This window comes from Penaeus vannamei, chromosome 43 (assembly GCF_042767895.1).
Source record: "Penaeus vannamei isolate JL-2024 chromosome 43, ASM4276789v1, whole genome shotgun sequence".
Taxonomy (NCBI): domain Eukaryota; kingdom Metazoa; phylum Arthropoda; class Malacostraca; order Decapoda; family Penaeidae; genus Penaeus; species Penaeus vannamei.
The window spans coordinates 14,121,213-14,141,212 of NC_091591.1; the positions used below are offsets into that span (position 1 = coordinate 14,121,213).

General features: G+C 42.0%; 1 protein-coding gene across 1 annotated transcript; it reads left to right on the plus strand.

Moving 5' to 3' along the window:
- Positions 1 to 2,240: 2,240 nt before the first annotated feature.
- LOC113826781 (uncharacterized) lies at positions 2,241 to 19,664 on the plus strand (the record flags this gene model as incomplete). Its single annotated transcript, XM_070119271.1, is given in 15 exon segments — positions 2,241 to 2,318; positions 4,036 to 4,178; positions 6,136 to 6,301; positions 7,115 to 7,194; positions 8,298 to 8,439; positions 9,257 to 9,352; positions 11,598 to 11,686; positions 12,486 to 12,579; positions 13,506 to 13,564; positions 14,959 to 15,077; positions 15,391 to 15,556; positions 16,492 to 16,656; positions 17,098 to 17,237; positions 18,375 to 18,480; positions 19,440 to 19,664. Coding segments are annotated over 15 exon segments (1,751 nt in total), but the record flags the coding sequence as incomplete, so codon positions are not given.
- Between the last annotated feature and the right edge of the window lie 336 nt (positions 19,665 to 20,000).

Here is a 20,000-nt window from a genome sequence, read left to right on the forward strand (position 1 = left end):
CTCTCTTTCTGACTCTCTCTCTCTTTCTGACTCTCTCTCTCTCTTTTTCTGACTCTTTCTCTCTCTCTTTCTCTCTCTCTCTTTAGCTCTCTCTTTCTCTCTCTCTCTCTCATTCCATCCACCTATGCTTTCCATTCCATCTCCAAAATTGAACAAACTATATGAAGTTTATAAAACTATAATTTGCAAAATTACATGTGATAATTAAGGCTGGTCAAGTTAGTTATCAAAATAGTGTATCAATATTTGCATCACTTTATGTAACATGTAATATGTAACAATAATAATAATAATGATGATAATAATGATAATAATAATAATAATAATAATAATAATAATAATAATAATGATAATAATAATAATAATAATAATAATGATAATAATAATAATAATGATAATAATAATAATAAGATAATAATAATAACAATAATAATAATAATAATAATAATAATAATAATAATTATAATAATAATAATAATAATAATATTAATAACAAGGATTTATAATAACAGCAATAATGATAATAATTTATAATAATAGTAATAATAATGATGATAATAATATTAATAATAATAATAGTAATAACTATGATTACAATAATAATAACAACAGCCATAATGATAATAACAATAATAACAATAATAATAATAATAATAATAATAATAATAATAATAATGATAATAATAATAATAATAATAATAATAATAATAATAATAATAATAATAATAATTAGACATGACAAAGTTGCAAAAAGTGATTCACTGGAAATTATGTAAAAAATGGGGATTTGACAAATCTGATAAGTGGTACACACACAAGCCTGAAAAAGTATTGGAATCCGACCAGTGCAAGATTTTATGGGATTTCTCCATACAAACAGACAAGACACTGGAACACAGTAGACCGGATATTACTATAATTGAGAAAAATAGCAAAAAAATGCCTTCTTGTTGACCCATTTGACACTCGCATTGAAAAGAAAGAAAGAAGAAAAGTGCAACAATTACTGCGACTTGAAATATGAGATTGCAAGAATGTGGAGAATGAAAGAAGTTGAGGTAATCCCTTTGAAAAAATGGATTTAAAAGCTAGATTTGGGAATAACAGCAGAAATGTTACCAAAATCTTGTTTACTTGGAACAGCCACAATCATTCGGAAAGTCTTGGACATGAAATGAAGAAATTAGGGATGTTGCAATATCGAAGACCTCTGGTTGTGGTCCGCTATTGCAGCTCATTAACTAAGATATAACATGAATCTTGTGAATAGCAGAAATAATAATAATAAAAGCAGTAACAGTAATGACAATAATAATCATCCTTACAGTGTTATTAATGCCTCTACTTCTACAGCTAATAATGATGATAATAATAATCAAAATAATGATGATGATGATAATATAGATGATTATATCAGTACAGTATTAATGAAAATAGTAATATCAATGAAAATAACAGTGATAATAACATTAAATAATAATAATAATAATAATAATAATAATAATAATAATAATAATAATAATAATAATAATAATATAATGATAGTAATAATAATAATAATAATAACAATAATAATAATGATATTAATATTGATAATAATAATAATAATAATAATAATAATAATAATAATAATAATAATAATAATAATAATAATAATAATAATAATAATGATAATAATAACAACAATAATAACAATGAAATAAAGCGTCGAGTGTAGAAAAATAATAAATGTAATTATGATGATGATAATGATAGTACTGGGACCATGATAACAATGATATGAAAATCATCCATTGTCAAGCAGATTATTAATATCTCTTCTGAATTAAAATCTGTTTTTAGTCTACTGTGAGAAAAAGAAATATGTATAGAAAATGCTTGCTATAAGGAAGCCAAATACCTTATATTTTTTCCCTATGGTTCGTTCCCTCCATTGGAAAATACTCCCCTCCTTTAGTTGATGAGCCTGATATAAACATTTCAAACACAATGATATTAATGAGTTTTCTTACTATTAGTCAAAATCGAAATCCAACCTTGAAAAATACAATTGTCGTCCACAATAACCAATACCAAGGAAGACTCAGTTGTCCCAAAATAACAACAGTGACATTAGAAGACGACCTGCGATTCTCACGAGAAAAAATACAGCTGTTGGTCACGTGAACAGAACGCCGTTTTCTTTGATAACAGACTCACCCCGAGACATAAAAGGCAGGAAGCGCCATTTCTTTCGACAGTGTATCGGGACCACGAAGTCAGCATGCACGCGTGGGCCTTCCTGCTGGGGACTTTGGGCTCCTTCGCCCTCCTGTCGGGTACGGATGCAGGCTGTTCGGCTGTTGGGTGGTTGTGGTGGAGGGAGAAATTCAGTTTTTGATTTTTGAACTATTTTCTCTCTCTCTCTCTTTCTTTCTTCTATCTCTTCTCTCTCTCTCTCTCTCTCTCTCTCTCTCTCTCTCTCTCTCTCTCTCTCTCTCTCTCTCTCTCTCTCTCTCTCTCTCCCTCCCTTTAAATCTTGAGTTAACTGAAATTTTGTGGTGGAGGGAGAAATTGACTGTTTGATCCTTCCTTCCCTCTTTGTCCCTCCCCCCTATCCTTTCTTTCCCTCCCTCCCTTTATCTCTCTATTCCTACCCTTCCTACCTACCCCTGTTTTCGTCCCATGTCTCGTCTCTCTTCCGTCCTCCTTCTATCTTATTTTCCTCCTTCTTATACTCTCTATTACTCCCTTACTCCTTTTTTTCCCTCCCACCCAATTCCTTCCTCCTTCTCTCTTCCACTTCCCCTTCCCCTTTCCCCCTCCCCTCCCTCCCTCCCACGCTTTCTCCTTCCCCTTTCCCACTCCTCCCTCCCTCCTTCCTTACCTCCATCTCTTCCCTTCCCTCCTTCCTTTCTTCCAGCACCTCTCCCAGACCTTTCCCTCTCTCCCTCCCTTCCCTCACCTCTCTCCCTCTCTCCCTCCTTCCCATCCTCCCCCCTCCCCTACCTCTCTTCCTCCTCCTTCCCCTCCCTACCTCTCTTCCCTCCCTCCTTACCTCCCACTCTTTTTCTCCCTATCCTTTCCTACATACCTACCTCCCTCTCCCCCCTCCTCTCTCTTCCATCCCTCCCTCCCCCCCCACCTCCCTCCCTCCCTACCCTCCTTCTCCTTCCCTCCATTCCTCCCTTCCTCTCCTTCCTCTCCTCCTTCCTTCCCTCCCTCGCTTCCTCTCGTCCCTCTTCTCCTTCCCTTCCCCTGGTCCGTCTTCTCCTTCCCTTCCTCTCGTCCCACTTCTCCTTCCCTCCCTCACTCCCTTCCCTTCCCCTTCCTTCCTCCATTCCTCCCTTCCTCTCGTCCCTCTTCTCCTTCCCTCCCTCACTCCCTTCCCTTCCTCTCCTTCCCTCCCTCCTTACCTCCATTCCTCCCTTCCTCTCGTCCCTCCTCTCCTTCCCTGCCTCACTCCCTTCCCTTCCCTCTCCTTCCCTCCTTCACTCCCTTTCCTCCCTCCCTTCCCTCCCTACTTACCTCCAATCCTCCCCTTCCCTCTCGTCCCTCTCGTCCCTCTTCTCCTTCCCTCCCCTCTACCTCCATTCCTCCCTTCCTTCCTCGTCCCTCTTCTCCTTCCTTCCCTCACTCCCTTTCCCTCTTCCCTCTCCTCTTCCATCCCTCCCTTCCTCCCTCCCGCTCCTTCCCTGCTCCTCACTTCCTCCATTCCTCCTTCCTCTCGTCCCTCTTCTCCTTCCCCTTCCTCACCCTCCTTCCCTCCTTCTCCTTCCCTTCCTCTCGTCCTCTTCTCCTTCCCTCCATCCTTACCTCCCTTCCATCCCTCCCTACCTTCCTCCCCTCCTCCCTCCTTACGTCCATTCCTCCCTTCCTCTCGTCCCTCCTCTCCTTCCCTGCCTCACTCCCTTCCCTCCCTCCTTCTCCTTCCCTCCCTCCCTTACTCCCTTTCCCTCCCTCACTCCCTTCCTCTCCCTCACTCACTCCTCTCCTTTCCTCCCTCACTCCCTCCTCTCCTTCCCTCCCTCACTCCCTTCCCTTCTCCCCCACCAGGAGCGAGAGCCCAGTGTTCCTCCGTCAGCATCACGAACGACTGGGGAGGCAGCTACATGGCCAAGTTTTCCGCGACCTCCGGCAGTTCCTTCGTCGGGCTGACAGTCGAGCTGACCTTCGACCAGTCCGTGAGCAATCTGGAGGTCAGTCTCTCTGTTGCTGTTCTCTCTGTCTGTCTGTCTCTCTCTCTCTCTCTCTCTCTCTCTCTCTCTCTCTCTCTCTCTCTCTCTCTCTCTCTCTCTCTCTCTCTCTCTCTCTCTCTCTCTCTCTCTCTCTCTCTCTGAGGTCAGTCCTCTGTTGCTGTTCTCTCTCTCTCTCTCTCTCTCTCTCTCTCTCTCTCTCTCTCTCTCTCTCTCTCTCTCTTTTCTCTCTCTCTCTCTCTCTCTCTCTCTCTCTCTCTCTCTCTCTCTCTCTCTGGAGGTCAGTCTTCTGTTGCTGTCTCTCTCTCTCTCTTCTCTCTCTCTCTCTCTCTCTCTCTCTCTCTCTCTCTCTCTCTCTCTCTCTCTCTCTTCTCTCTCTCTCTCTCTCTCTCTCTCTCTCTCTCTCTCTCTCTCTCTCTCTGGTGTTTCCGTCTCTCTGTTGCTGTTTTCTCTCTCTCTCTCTCTCTCTCTCTCTCTCTCTCTCTCTCTTCTCTCTCTCTCTCTCTCTCTCTCTCTCTCACTCTCTCTCTCTCTCTCTCTCTCTCTCTCTCTCTCTCTCTCTCTCTCTCTCTCTCTCTCTCTTTCTTTCTCTCTCTCTCTCTCTTTCTCTTTTTTCCTTTTCTACTTTTCTTTGTTTCTTTTCGTCATATTCTTCTTTCTGCTTCTTCTGCTTCTCTCTTCTCTTTCAGTGTATTCCCTTTTTGTTATTATTTTTATATGATTTAGATAGATAGAGATAGATAAATATATATATATTGTCTTTGTCATTACTATTTCTCTTCTTCTTCTGTGATTTCTTTTGTCTTTTTTATCCCTTCCTTTTTCTTCTCCTTCGCTATTTTCATTTTTTTCTTATTATTATTATTATCATATATATTCTTCTAAATATATTTTATTCTTCTATTACTACTACTTCTCCTTTCCCTTCTTATTATTTTTTTCCTTCTTTCCTACCCCTTTCTCTTTTCCCCTCATTCTTATTTTTATATTTTTTTCTGCTGTTCCTCGTTCTTCTCTATGCTGTATTTATATCTTCTTCTCTTCCCCATGTTGTCTATATTTCTTTTTTTATTTCTTCTTCTCCTTATCATTATTATTATTATTATTTTCTTCTTTCACATCACGTGATATTTATTGACCAGTTGCTCTTATAATATACCATAGTTATTTCATATTATTATTTCCATATCTTTCTATCTCTCTTTCTTTCGATTCCTTCATCTCTCTCTCTCTCTCTCTCTCTCTCTCTCTCTCTCTCTCTCTCTCTCTCTCTCTCTCTCTCTCTCTCTCTCTCTCTCTCTTTCTCTTTCTCTCTCTCTCTCTCTCTCTCTCTCTCTCTCTCTCTCTCTCTCTCTCTCTCTCTCTCTCTCTCTCACACACTCTCACTTTTTCTACTCTTCTCCTCTCCTCTCCCAAACACCTCCCTCACCCATATCACTCTCATTCTTTTCCCTCCCTCCCTCCCACACCCATTCTCGCTCCTCACTCCTCCTCCTCTCTCTCCCTCCTCCTCTCATGCACCCATCTCTCACCTACCCCCCTCCTTCCTCTCCCTCTCCTCCCTCACGCCCATTCTCGTTCTCAATTTCCCCTCTCTCCCTCCCTCCCCCCCTCCCTTCTCCTCTCCTCCCCTCCTCCCTCTCCTCCCCCCCCCTCCCTCCTCCCTCCCACACCCATTCTCAGCTCACTCCTCCTTAATAATCTCTCCTTCCCTTCTCCTCCTCCCTCCCACACCCATTCCCGCCCCCCCCCCCCTCCTTCACCCTCCTCACCTCCTCCCTCCTCCCACACCATTCTTCGCTCACCTCTCCTCACCCCCTCCCTCCTCCTCCCTCCCTCCCTCCCTCCCACACACCCATTCCTGCTCACCTCTCTTCACCCTCCCTCCTCCCTCCCACCCACCCATTCCTCAGCTCTCACCCCTCTTCACCCTTCTCTCCCTCCCTCCCTCCCTCCCCAGTTCTACGCGGGCGTGGTCGAGTGGCACGATGACAAGTACTTCAAGCTGGTGTCCTCGGGGTGGCAAGCGGAGCCAGGCTGGGACGTCGAGTTCGAGTTCAAGGTCGACTACGCGGGCGCCAAACCTTCAGTCATAGCGGCGGTCATGAATGGGGCAGACACGTGTGGTGAGTCAATAGCGGGGGGGAGGTTGGTGGGGTGAGGGGGAGAGGTTGGGGGATGGGGAGAGGTTGGTGGGGAGGGGGGGGGGGGAAGGGAGATGGGGAGTGGAATGGGGGGATGGGGAACGGGGGGGAGGAGGGAGGGGAAGGTGAGAAGGGAGTTGGGGACAGATTGGGGGGGAGTGGAAGGGGGATAGGGGAGAAGGGATTTGGGGGAGTGGGGGGAGAGATTGGGGAGGAGGGAGGGGAAGAGGGATGGGGAGAGATTGGGGGGGGAGGGGATAGGAGGAGAAGTTAGAGTGGTAATGGGGGGGTGGGGAGGGAGTTGGGGATGGGGAGAGAGAGGAGAAGGGAGTTGGGGAGAGATTGGGGGGGATGGGGAGAGAGAGGAGAAGGGAGTTGGGGGAGGGGGGAGGGAGTGGAGAAGGGATGGGGAGAGATTGGGGTAGAGGGAGTGGAGAGGGAACTTCATGTGGGGGAAGGAGGGAAAAAAGTTTATGGGGAGGAAAGGAGGTTTATGCGGGGAGGAGAGGGAAGGTACTGGGGTTGTAAGTGAGGGAGGGGTGTTAGTGGGGAGGAATAAAGGGGAAACAGGAGATTTGTGTATTTCTATTAATATCTGTGAGTAATACTAAGGGGATGTTACTGTGATGGGGACGACCAGGCTAATTAACACGAGTGTAACACCTTGCTTGCGAATATGAATAATAAACTCTATCGTAAATCTATCCAGTTCTAAACCTATCATTATCCTTATCATCACAATCATCATTATCATAATTTCTCTTCACCCCCCCTCCCTCCTTTTCCCTCCCCCAGGTGGCGGCGGCGTGGTGACCCAACCCCCCATGGAAAGCCCCTGTGATCCCACAGGCATGACACCCTATGACTACGGACAGGTAGGGAGTTGGAACACATAGAAGGGAGGGGGTGGTAGGGGTTGGGTGGAAGGGGAGGGGGGGGGAGAAGGCATGGCACCTTACGACTACGGACAGGTAGGGAGGTGCAACACGTAGAAGGGAGGGGGTGGTAGGGGTTGGGTGGAAGGGGAGGGGGGGGGAGAAGGCATGACACCCTATGACTACGGACAGGTAGGGAGTTGGAACACATAGAAGGGAAGGGTTGGGTGGAAGGGGAGGGGGGGGGGGGGGAGAAGGCATGACACCCTATGACTACGGACAGGTAAGGAGGTGCAACACGTAGAAGGGAGGGGGTGGTAGGGGTTGGGTGGAAGGGGAGGGGGGGGGGGAGAAGGCATGCCACCCTATGACTACGGACAGGTAAGGAGGTGCAACACGTAGAAGGGAGGGGGTGGTAGGGGTTGGGTGGAAGGGGAGGGGGGGGAGAAGGCATGACACCCTATGACTACGGACAGGTAGGGAGGTGCAACACGTAGAAGGGAGGGGGTGACAGGGGTAGGGTGGAAAGGGAGGGGGGGGGGAGACGCTATGGGTGATGTAGTGTGGTGTGGTGTGAAGTGACGAGGTGCGATGTGGTGTGGTATGTTATAGTGCGATGTGGTATGAGCTGATGTGGTGTGGTGGGTTGCTGATACACTGTACGAGAGTTATGTGGCGTGGTATGATAGGGTGCGGTGTGGTGTGATGAGATACGATGCATGGCTTGCGGTGTAATGCAGTCCATCTTACAAAGATAACGAATGTGGTAAAGAAAGATCTCGTTTCTAAAAAGAGAAGTTTATTTTATTTTATGTGTGTGTGTGTGTGTGTAGGTGTGTGGTGTACATATATTTATCTATCTATACATACATACATATGAATATATATATATATATATATATATATATATATATATATATATATATATATATATATATATATATATATATGTATATATATATAATATGTATATGTATGTATGTGTGTGTATGCATGTATGTATGTATGTATGTATCTGATAACAAAGCATTCTTACACGTCCACCAAAAATATATTAAACACGTAACCCCTCATTAACCTCCCCCCCCCCCACCCCTCGCCAGGCGCTGTGCTTGTCCTACCTGTTCTACGAGGCGCAGAGGTCAGGTCCTCTCCCCGCTGACCAGAGGGTGACCTGGAGGAAGGACTCGGCGGTCAACGATGGGTCAGATGTGGGGCGCGACCTGTCTGGAGGATATTACGATGGTGAGGCAAGGAGGGGGGTGATGAAAGGGGTGAAAATGAAGATGTAATGATGATAATTAAGAGCTGGAGGTTATACAGAGAACGAATGATGGAAATATGAGATAAGATTTTTAAAAAACATACACACATATACACATACACACACACTTACACACACACACACACACGCACACACACACACACACACACACACATACACACACACACACACACACACACACACACACACACACACACACACACACACACACACCTCTCCTTACATGCCTCTCCCCACTTACTCTTCCACTCCCTACCTCCCCCACACACACACCCTCCACATACACCCATCCCATCCCCATCCCTCCTCCCCCCTTACACCCAGCCCACCGCCATCCTCCCCACCCAACCCATGAGCACTCACCCAACCCCTCCCTCTCCTCCTCCTAACACCCACCCACCCCATCCTCCCCTCCTCCCTTACACAACCCCTCCACATACACCCCACCCAGCACCCCCATCCTCCCCAACCCACACCCTTCTCCCTCTCTCACACACCCCTCTCCCTCTCACCCACACCCCCTCTTCCTCTTCCCCCCTCACAGCCACCCACCCCATCCTCCCCTCCTCCCTTACACACCCCCTTCACATACACCCTAAACACCCCCTCTCACACACACCCCACCCCCTCTCACACCCCCACCCCCTCTCCCTCCTCCCCTCTCACCCCCCCTCTCCCTCTCATCCCCCTCCCCCCCTTCCCCCTCTCACCCATCCTCCCCAACCCACACCCCTCTCCCCCTCTCACCCCCCCCCCTCCTCTTCCTCCCTCCAACAGCCGGTGATTTCGTGAAATTCGGCTTCCCGATGGCCTTCACAGCGACCGTGCTTGCTTGGGGCCTCGTCGACTTCCCCGCCGGGCACCAGACGGCAGGTAGGTTGCTTGGGGACTTGATTTCGTGCTTGATTCCTTGCTTTCGGGTTGGCCTTGATTGGGATGGTGGTTTGTGTAGGTCCGTTTTTGCATTTTTTTTTTTTTCAAGGCGGATCATTTAGTTTAGTTTATTATTATTATTATTATTATTATTATTGTTGTTGTTGTTGTTGTTGTTGTTGTTGTTGTTGTTGTTTTTTTAAGGGGATTGATTTATCGTTTTTGTTTTTGTTTTTTTTAAGGGGATTCATTTATCGTTTTGTTGTTGTTGTTGTTGTTTTTAAGGGGATTATTTACCTTTTTTTAAGGGGGGTCATTTAGCGTTTTGTTTATGTAGTACTGTCGGTATATTTCTTGTTGTAATAATTATCAATGTCGTTATCATTATTGTTATTATTGTGATCCTCATTATTGTCATCATCATCATTATTATTGTGATTTTTATTATTATTATTATTATTGTTTTTGTTGTCATCATCATCATCCATCGTTATATTTTATGCCATTTTACTTTAAATTTATGTGTTCATGTTAGAAAATACCAGTGTTACTATTCTTTTTTGTAACGACTGTGCTCTTGTTAACGTCGAATTCTAAGGAAATCATCCAGAAATTATTGCACTAAAACGTGTTTTAAAAATGGCGGAAATCATTGCACTAAAACGTATTCAAAAACTGACGGAGATCATTGCACTAAACCGTATTCAAAAAATGACGGAAAGTATTGCACTAAAATGTATTTAAAAAATGACGGAAATCATTGCACTAAAACGTATTCAAAAACTGACGGAGATCATTGCACTAAACCGTATTCAAAAAGTGGCGGAAAGTATTGCACTAAAATGTATTTAAAAAATGACGGAAATCATTGCACTAAAACGTATTCAAAAACTGACGGAGATCATTGCACTAAACCGTATTCAAAAAGTGGCGGAAAGTATTGCACTAAAATGTATTTAAAAAATGACGGAAATCATTGAACTAAAACGTATTCAAAAATTATGGAAATTATAGCACTAAAACGTATTTAAAAAATGACGGAAATTATTGTACTAAAACATTCCAAAAATGACAAAAATTATTGCACTAAAACGTATTCAAAAAATGACGGAAATTACTGCACTAAAGCGTATCTAAAAAATACGGAAATTATTGCACTAAAACATTTAAAAAACAACGGAAATTATTTTGCTAAAAACGTATTAAAATGATTATTAAAAACGCAATTTAACCATTTCTTTCCCTCCACTCTGGATCCACCACCACCTATCTCATAAGAAAACCACTGTCCAAAAACTCTAGAATATTCCATCCAATCCAAAAAAGCGTCTCATTCATATTCATATTTCTCTCTTCCATTATCATTGTTGTTTATGTAGATTTTCTTTCGCTATACATCATTTAGAAGGAAAATTGTGGTCACGTTTCGTCATTCATCTACCTACCGCTTCCTTTAATACCTTTCCTTCTATGAATATATTTTGCCACTTTTTTATAGAAAAATACTAGTGTCATATTTTCTTCCATGCCATTACCATTATTTAAGAGTGATTCTATATCATATTAATATCTCTCTCTTCTCTTGTCACTGTAGCTTCCTTTTTTTCTTTCTTTTTTTCTTACCAAATATTCCCATATTAATATCTCTCTTCCATTGCCACTGTATTTTCCCTTTTTCTTTCTTTTTTTCTTACTAAATATTCCCATATTAATATCTTTCTTCCATTGCCACTGTAGCTTTCTTTTTTTCTTTCTTTTTTCTTACCAAATATTCCCATATTAATATCTCTCTCTTCCATTGCCACTGTATTTTCCCTTTTTCTTTCTTTTTTTCTTACTAAATATTCCCATATTAATATCTTTCTTCCATTGCCACTGTAACTTTCTTTTTCTTTCTTTTTTCTTACCAAATATTCCCAGATTAATATCTCTCTGTTCCCTTGTCACTGTAGATTTCTTTTTTTCTTTCTTTTTTTTTACCAAATATTCCCATATTAATATCTTTCTTCCATTGCCACTGTAGATTTCTTTTTCTTTCTTTTTTCTTTTTTCTTACCAAATATTCCCATATTAATATCTCTCTCTTCCCTTACCACTATCTTTCTTTTTCTTTTTTTTTTCTTACCAAATATCCCCATATTAATCTCTCTATCTTCCCTTACCACTGTATTTTCCTTTTTTTCTTTCTTTCTTTCTTTCTTTTCTTACCAAATATTTTTTCCTTCACCTCCGTTTGCAATTGCAGGTCAGACCGAGTATGCCAGAGCTGCTGTGAAGTGGGCCACTGACTACTTCCTTAAGGCTCACACTTCATACTTTGAACTCTATGGCCAGGTATGTAGTTGTGTGGTTTAGTGTGTTATGCACAGGTTGTATATATCCTGCCATGTATAGTTTATTGGCGTTGTATGTATTTTGTTTTGTATTGTGTATAGGTGTATATATCTTGTGTAAAGTGTATTGGTCTATATTTTTTTGTCATGTATTGAAGTTGTGTATCTCATGTCGTGGAGAGTATGTTAGTATTGTATGTATCTCACCATATATTGTGCACTGGTGTTGAATATCATGTCATGTGTATTATAATGCACTGGCATATTGTGTATTGTTGTCCCAAATTTCTGCCATTTATAATGTACTGAAGTCGTGTAGCTCTTACCATTTACAGTGCATTGTATTTCCTGCCATATAATACATTGCGGCTCATTCCATACTAGTTTTGGCATGGGTTTTTACGGTCGGATGCCCTTCCTGACACCAACCCCCTCTATTTATCCGGGCTTGGGACCGTACATCCAAACGAATGGTACACATTTACAACCTCCCATAACCCAGGCCATCGCCATATAGGCAAAGTAATAAGAAACCAGAAAGGGACACAATATAACAATTTATAACAGGTACGGAAAAAAACACATATTACAACTACAACTTTTAACAGATACAAAAAAGCTACATATTACATCTACAATGTTTAACAGATACGAAAAAGCCACATATTACAACTACAACTTTTAACAGATGCGAAAAAGCCACATATTACAACTAAAATTTTTGACAGATACGAAAAAGCCACATATTACAACTACAACCTTTATCAGCTGTTATCTTCCTCCTGCTCTCCGTGTCACAGGTGGGCGACGGGTACGCTGACCACGCCTACTGGGGCCGCCCCGAGGAGATGACGATGGCTCGACCCTCCATGAAGATTGATAACGACCACCCAGGTACGGCGGCCATTGCGTGGGTGAGAAGTGAAATTGGGGGAGAAAGAGGGTAAGAAATGAATAACGAAAATGGAAGAAGATCGGAAAGAGAGAAGGGAGGGAAGAGAAGGATTTAAGAAAGTACTTTGTTGTGATGTGTTTAGAATCAGAGGGAGATGAGTAATACTGTGACGTGTAGAGAAGGTCATGTTTTCCTTTCAATTCCTTTCAAACTAAGGCACTTTCTTGGCTGCTTTAAAAGGGCATTTTTCTTCCCATGAACTTGACGAAAAGGTTACTTTTGATACGGAGAAGGAAAAGGACAGGACCCCTAATTCAGCCCCTGCTTGCACATCCCTAGTTAAGAAGAGGATAGATAAATATATAAAGAAAATCAAAATCAAAGAAAAGAAAAATAGCATAGAGTTTCACAATAAAGAAAAAAATCAGAAAGCTTTTTCCTCAAAAAATAATGAAAGAAAAGAAAAGAAAAATCCCATAGAGTTTCACAATAAAGAAAAAAAATCATTCAAAGCTTTAACCTAAAAACAGAAATAAAAATAAAACATTCAAAGAAAAAAATATCATAGAGCTTCACAACAAAGAAAAAAATATTCATAGTTTTTCCCTAAAAAAAATCAAAGAAAAAAAGTCCCACAGACCTTCACAACGAAAAAAATAAAAGAAAAGAAAAATTGCATAGAGCTTCACAACAAAGAAATGAAAATCATTCAAAGCTTTTCCCTCAAAAAAAAAAAAAAAAAACACACATTCAAAGAAAAGAAAAATCCCAGAGACCTTCACAAAAAAAGAAAGAAAAAAACATTACAAAGCTTTTCCCTCAAACTCAATAGCCAGTCAAAGTCCCTAGAAGAAAATTCATTAGAAAAGGAGTATTGAACAAACGTTTTCCACTTCATTCTGTTCATAAACGTTTTTTTCCTCAGGCACGGAGTTGGCCGGAGAGACAGCTGCTGCTCTTGCCGCTGCGTCTATCGCCTTCAAGGTTTGCAGCTTTAATATTTATAGAATTTTATGATGTAGACTTCATAAATTGGAGCTAACGGTGATTTATTAACATTTAGTCTTTTCTGAAAAAAATAGAAAAGTTATGTTGCTTTTTTTTTTTAGTTTTTTTTTTAGTTTTTAGTTTTTAGTTTTAGTTTTAGTTTTAGTTTTAATTTTAGTTTTTATTCTTTCTTTCTTTTTTCTTTCTTTAACTATTTGCCTTCTTTCTTATTCCCGTTATTTGAATCCGTTAAAGCTTAGTCTTTCTTTTATTTTTGTCTTACTTCTTATTCCCGTTATTCGTATCCCATAAAGCTTATTATTTCTTTTATTTTTGTCTCATTTCTTATTCCCGTTATTCGTATCCCTTAAAGCTTAGTCTTTTTTCATTTATCTTATTTCTTATTCCCGTTATTTATATCCCTTAAAACTTTTTTTTTTTGTCATATTCCTCATTCCCGTTATTTGTATCCCATAAAGCTTATTCTTTCTTTTATTATTGTCTTCTTATTCCCGTTATCTGTATCCCATAAACCTTATTCTTTCTTATATTTTTGTCCCATTTCTTATTCCCGTCATTTGTATCCCATAAACCTTATTCTTTCTTTTCTTTTTGTCTCATTTCTCATTCCCGTTATCTGTATCCCTTAAAAGCTTATTCTTTCTTTTATTTTTGTCTTCATATTTCTCATTATTTGTATCCCTTAAAAGCCTATTCTTTCTTTTATTTGTCATATTTCATTCTTATTCTTTTTTTTTCTTTTTTTGTCATATTTCTTATTCCCGTCTTTTGTATCCCATAAACCTTATTCTTTCTTATATTTTTGTCTCATCTCTTATTCCCGATATGTGTATCCCATAAAAGCTTATTCTTTCTTTTATCTTTGCCTTCATATTTCTCATTATCTGTATCCCTTAAAAGCTTATTCTTTCTTTTATTTGCCATATTTCATTCTTATTCTTTTTTTTATTTGTCATATTTCTTATTCCCGTCATGTGTATCCCATAAAAGCTTATTCTTTCTTATATTTTTGTCTCATTTCTCATTCCCGTTATCTGTATCCCTCAAAAGCTTATTCTTTCTTTTATCTTTGTCTTCATATTTCTCATTATCTGTATCCCTTAAAAGCTTATTCTTTCTTTTATCTTTTTCATATTTCTCATTCCCGTTATCTGTATCCCTTAAAAGCTTATTCTTTCTTTTATCTTTGTCTTCATATTTCTCATTATCTGTATCCCTTAAAAGCTTTTTCTTTCTTTTATCTTTGTCTTCATATTTCTCATTATCTGTATCCCTTAAAAGCTTATTCTTTCTTTTATCTTTGTCTTCATATTTCTCATTATCTGTATCCCTCAAAAGCTTCTTATTACCTTTTCTCTTCTCGTTTGTAGGACTCGGACCCGACTTACGCCAGCCAGATGTTGGAAGTGGCGAAGGAACTCTACGACTTCGCTGACCAACGCCGCGAGAACTACGACGTGTCCATCCCCGGCGCTGCGGACTTCTACAAGTGAGTGGCGGGAAGGAAAGGTTGAGATCATGGACACATTAAGTGAATGATTTCTTTTGGGGGATTAAAAAAAAAGATTATGCGAATGACTTCTGTGGGGAAAAGTGGTGAATTATTTCTTTTGTGGGAAAAAATATGAAGCGACTGCCTTAAATAGGTGAGCGTAGGCAGGAAATTTCTCGCAACAGAAAACGGGAAATGGCAGTCGCGAAGCCAATCGAAGAAAACGAAATTCTGGTTTTGAAAGGGATGACTAAAGTAAAAAATGCAAATGAACCCCTGCAAAGCTTTAACGAGACCCAACCACCATCAGGTCGTGGAGCGGCTACGGGGACGAGCTGTGCTGGGCTGCGCTGTGGCTGGCTCGTGCGACGGGCGACTCCAGCTACATGACGAAGGCCAGGCAGCATTGGGACGAATTCGGAATCTCGAACGGCGCTGACGGCTTCAACTGGGACGACAAGAAGGGAGGAGTTTATGTAAGTCAGGAGGACAATCGGACAGTGATTGTTTTTCAGCTAAGAATGTGGTTAAAATTGTTATTATATTGGGTTTGTTCTACGGGGATCTTGCTTGAAATTGCTACATGGGGAGACGACGGAATTTTATATAACTCTAAATTAAGCAGTTTTCCAAATACTATGTGTTTATTTTTCCTACAGCCGTTACACAGAAGTCATTGTTCATTTCATATCGTTACGTGTTTAAATGGTATTCTATCTTACTTCTGTTTACAATAAGTGTTTTAATGGTATTTTAACTTACTTCTGTTTACATTAGGTGTTTTAATGGTATTTTAACTTACTTCTGTTTACATTAGGTGTTTTAATGGTATTTTAACTTACTTCTGTTTACATTAGGTGTTTTAATGGTATTTTAACTTACTTCTGTTTACATTAGGTGTTTTAATGGTATTTTATCTTACTTCTGTTTACATTAAGTGTTTTAATTGTATTTTAACTTACTTCTGTTTACATTACGTGTTTTAATGGTATTTTAACTTACTTCTGTTTACATTACGTGTTTTAATGGTATTTTAACTTACTTCTGTTTACATTAAGTGTTTTAATTGTATTTTAACTTACTTCTGTTTACATTTGGTGTTTTAATGGTATTTTAACTTACTTCTGTTTACATTAGGTGTTTTAATGGTATTTTAACTTACTTCTGTTTACATTAGGTGTTTTAATGGTATTTTAACTTACTTCTGTTTACATTAGGTGTTTTAATGGTATTTTAACTTACTTCTGTTTACATTAGGTATTTTAATGGTATTTTATCTTACTTCTGTTTACATTAGGTGTTTTAATGGTATTTTATCTTACTTCTGTTTACACTAGGTGTTTTAATGGTATTTTATCTTCTGTTTATTTATGTATTTATTATTCTTTTTGTCCTTTTCCGCCCGTTAAAGGCCCTGTACGCCCTCCTGGATTCCGACCCGACCTTCAGCGGCGCCCTGGCTGGCTTCGTCGAGCACATCCGCAACGACAAGCCCTACACGCCCGGAGGCCTCGTCTTCCTGGACCCGTGGGGCGCCAACAGGCACGCTGCCAACGTCGCCTACATCGCGCTCATGGTCAGGTCACGTAGGCACACGCACACGAACACGCCACGCGCACATGAACATGAACATGAACTTGAACATGCGCACACGCATACGTATACGTATACGTACACGCACACGCACACACACACGCACACGCACACGCACACGCACACACACACACACACACACACACACACACACACACACACACACACACACACACACACACACACACACACACACACACACACACACACACACACGCACACACACACACACACGCACACACACACACGCACACACGTACAATCCCCTCAATGCAAATTAGGCATATTATCAAATTAAAATCAATACTCGTATAAAAGAAAAATGTATCAAACGTTCAAATACACTCCCTTAAAAAAAAAAAAAAAAAAAAATCGCCCATCCCACCCCGCCCACTCACCCCCGCCCGTCACGCCCACCTCACAGGCCGCCAAATTAGGGATCGACGTGGACGTGAACCGGCAGTGGGCGCAGCAGCAGGTCGACTGTCTCCTGGGCTCCACCGGCCGCTCTTTCGTCGTCGGATTCGGCAACAACCCGCCACAGCGCCCCCACCACCGAGCGAGGTAGGGAGAGGGAGGGGAAAGAAGGGAGGGGAAGGGAGAGGTAGGGAAGGGAAGGGAGAGGGAGAGGGAGGGGAAAGAAGGGAGAGGTAGGGAAGGGAAGGGAGAGGGAGGGGAAAATGGGAGAGGGAGGGGAAAGAAGGGACAGGGAGGGAGAAGAAGGGAAAGGGAGGGGAAAGAAAGTAGGGAAGGGGAAAGGGAGAGGGAAGGAATATAAGCGAGAAGGAGAGGGGGTCAGAGAGAGATAGGTAGAGAGAACCGAGCTAGGTAGGGAGGGGTAAGAAGAGAAAGGGGGGGAAAAGAAGGAAGTGGGAGGGAAAGTAAGGGAGAGAGAAGCAGAGGGAGGGAAAAGAAGGGAGATGTAGGCACAGAGAGGGAAAAGAAGGGAGATGTAGGCACAGAGAGGGAAAAGAAGGGAGATGTACGCACAGAGAGGGAAAAGAAGGGAGATGTAGGCACAGAGAGGGAAAAGAAGGGAGATGGAGGGAAAAGAAAGAAGAGGGAGGGAAGAGAAGAGAGGAGGAGAGGGGGTCAGAGAGAAAGGGAGGGAGAGGAGGAAGAAGAGGGAGGGAAAAAATGAGAAAGGAAGAGGGGGAGGAAAGGACGGAGGGAAGGAGGGAAGGAGAGAGAGAAATTGAAAATGGAAAGGGAGGGAAGAAAAGGGAAAAGAAGAGGTTGATGGATGGAAGGAGGGTCAGGAGAGAGAGGGAAAAGGAAAGGGAGAAGAAGATTGATAAAGATAGAGGAGGCGGAACGGGAAGAAGTAGAAACGGAGAGCGAGAAGGATGGAAAGTGGGAGAGTGAGATAGAGGAAGGGGTGAAGAGGGAGATGGAGGAAGAGAGGGAGATACAGAAGGATATTGCGAACGAGGAAGTTAGAGGAAGGGAGGAGAAAAGGCAAGATAGAAGAAAAGGGACGGGAAGAGAGAAACAGGCGGTGGGTGGAATAGGAAGAGAGACGCAATAAAGGAGACAGAGAGAGAGAGAGAGATTGGAAATATGTGAAAGCGAGAAAGGGAAAGAGAAGAAGAATAACAATAACCATAAAGTACAAAAAAATCACAAAAAAATCACAAAAAACGATCAGCCTCTATGTACAAATACCTAACCCCCACCCCCCTGTACCCCTTCACCCCCCAGCTCATGCCCCAACCCCCCCGCCTCGTGCACTGACGGCTGGGCGCAGAACAACCCCGGACCAAACCCCCAGGTGCTGTTCGGAGCTCTCGTTGGGGGACCGAGCCAGGTAAGACTTCCGGAAGATTTGAATTTTTCGTTTACTTTAGTTTCCCCTTTTGTTACCGTTTTCTTTAATTACCCTTTTGTTGCCGTTTTCTTTTTTTTTCTTTCTTTTCTTTTCTTTTGTTGTCGGTTTCTTTATTTTTTCTTTTCGTTGTTTTGTTGTTGTTTTCTAAGGCGAGATTTGTTCGATGCTTTCTATCTATATTTGATATTATTTTGAAAAAAAGGAAACTGACCGTAAAAATTCTAATACCCATATCGATTTATGTAAAAGTTGTTTGTCTCGAACTCTGGATATCTGTCTGTCTGTCTAGAATTCTTTCAGATTTCAATGCACGTTTAATACCCCTTTCCCCCTCTACCCATTAACACGCCTCTCCCTCTCCCCCCATTAATACCCCTTATCCCCTCCCCCATTAACACCCTCTCCCCTCCTTCCCCTTGTTAACACCTTCTCCCCCTCCCCCCTCCCCCCCATTAACACCTCTCTCCCCCCTCCCCTCATTAATCCCTTCTCCCCGACACTCCTTCCCCCCATTAACACCCTCTCCCCCTTCTCCCTTCCCCACATTAACACCCCTCTCCTCTCTACCCCCCATTAACACCCTCTACCCCTCTCCCGTCCTTCTCTTCATTAACACCCTCTCCCCCACCCTCCTTCCCCCTTCCCCATTAACACCCTCTCCATCTCCCCCTCCCTCCATTAACAACCCTCTCCCCTCTCCCGCCCCTCCCCCCACTAAAACCCCTCTCCCCTCTCCCCCCCCTCCCCCCACTAAAACCCCTCTCCCCAGTAAACACCCTTCCCCCCCATTAACATCCCTCCCCCTAATTAACATCCCTCCCCCCTTTCCTCCTATTAACACCCCTCTCCCCAATTAACACCCCCTCTCCCCAATTTACACCCCCTCTCCCCATTAACCCCCTCCCCTTAATTAACACCCCTCCCCCTCTCCCCCCCAGGACGGCAGCTACAACGACGACCGCAACGACTACGTGCACAACGAAGTGGCCTGTGACTACAACGCTGGTTTTTCAGCCGCGCTCGCTGCCCTGGTCGAACTCCATTGATTACAAAATTACAAAGAAACACAGATTCAAAAATATAATTCGTGGTGTTGAGATATTTGGGGAAAATGGTGGTGTTGGAATGAGCTGTGATGAGTAGAATAAATGAATCAATTAAGAGGGTTTTTTGTATCATTATTCGCCTCCCTTACCGCCTAAGGTTAAACTCCAGTGAATGTGAAGAGACACAGATTCAAAAATATAATTCGTGGTGTTGAGATATTTGGGGAAAATTGTGGTGTTGGAATGAGAAGTGATGAGATGAATAAATGAATCAATTAAGAGGGTTTTTTGTATAATTATCCAACTCTCTTGGCGCCTAAGGTTAAACTCCATTGATTACGAAGAAATACAGATTCAAAATTATAATTCGTGGTGTTGAGATATTTGGGGAAAATTGTGGTATTAGTGATTAGTGATTAGTTTTTGGTGTTGGAATGAACAGTGATGAGATGA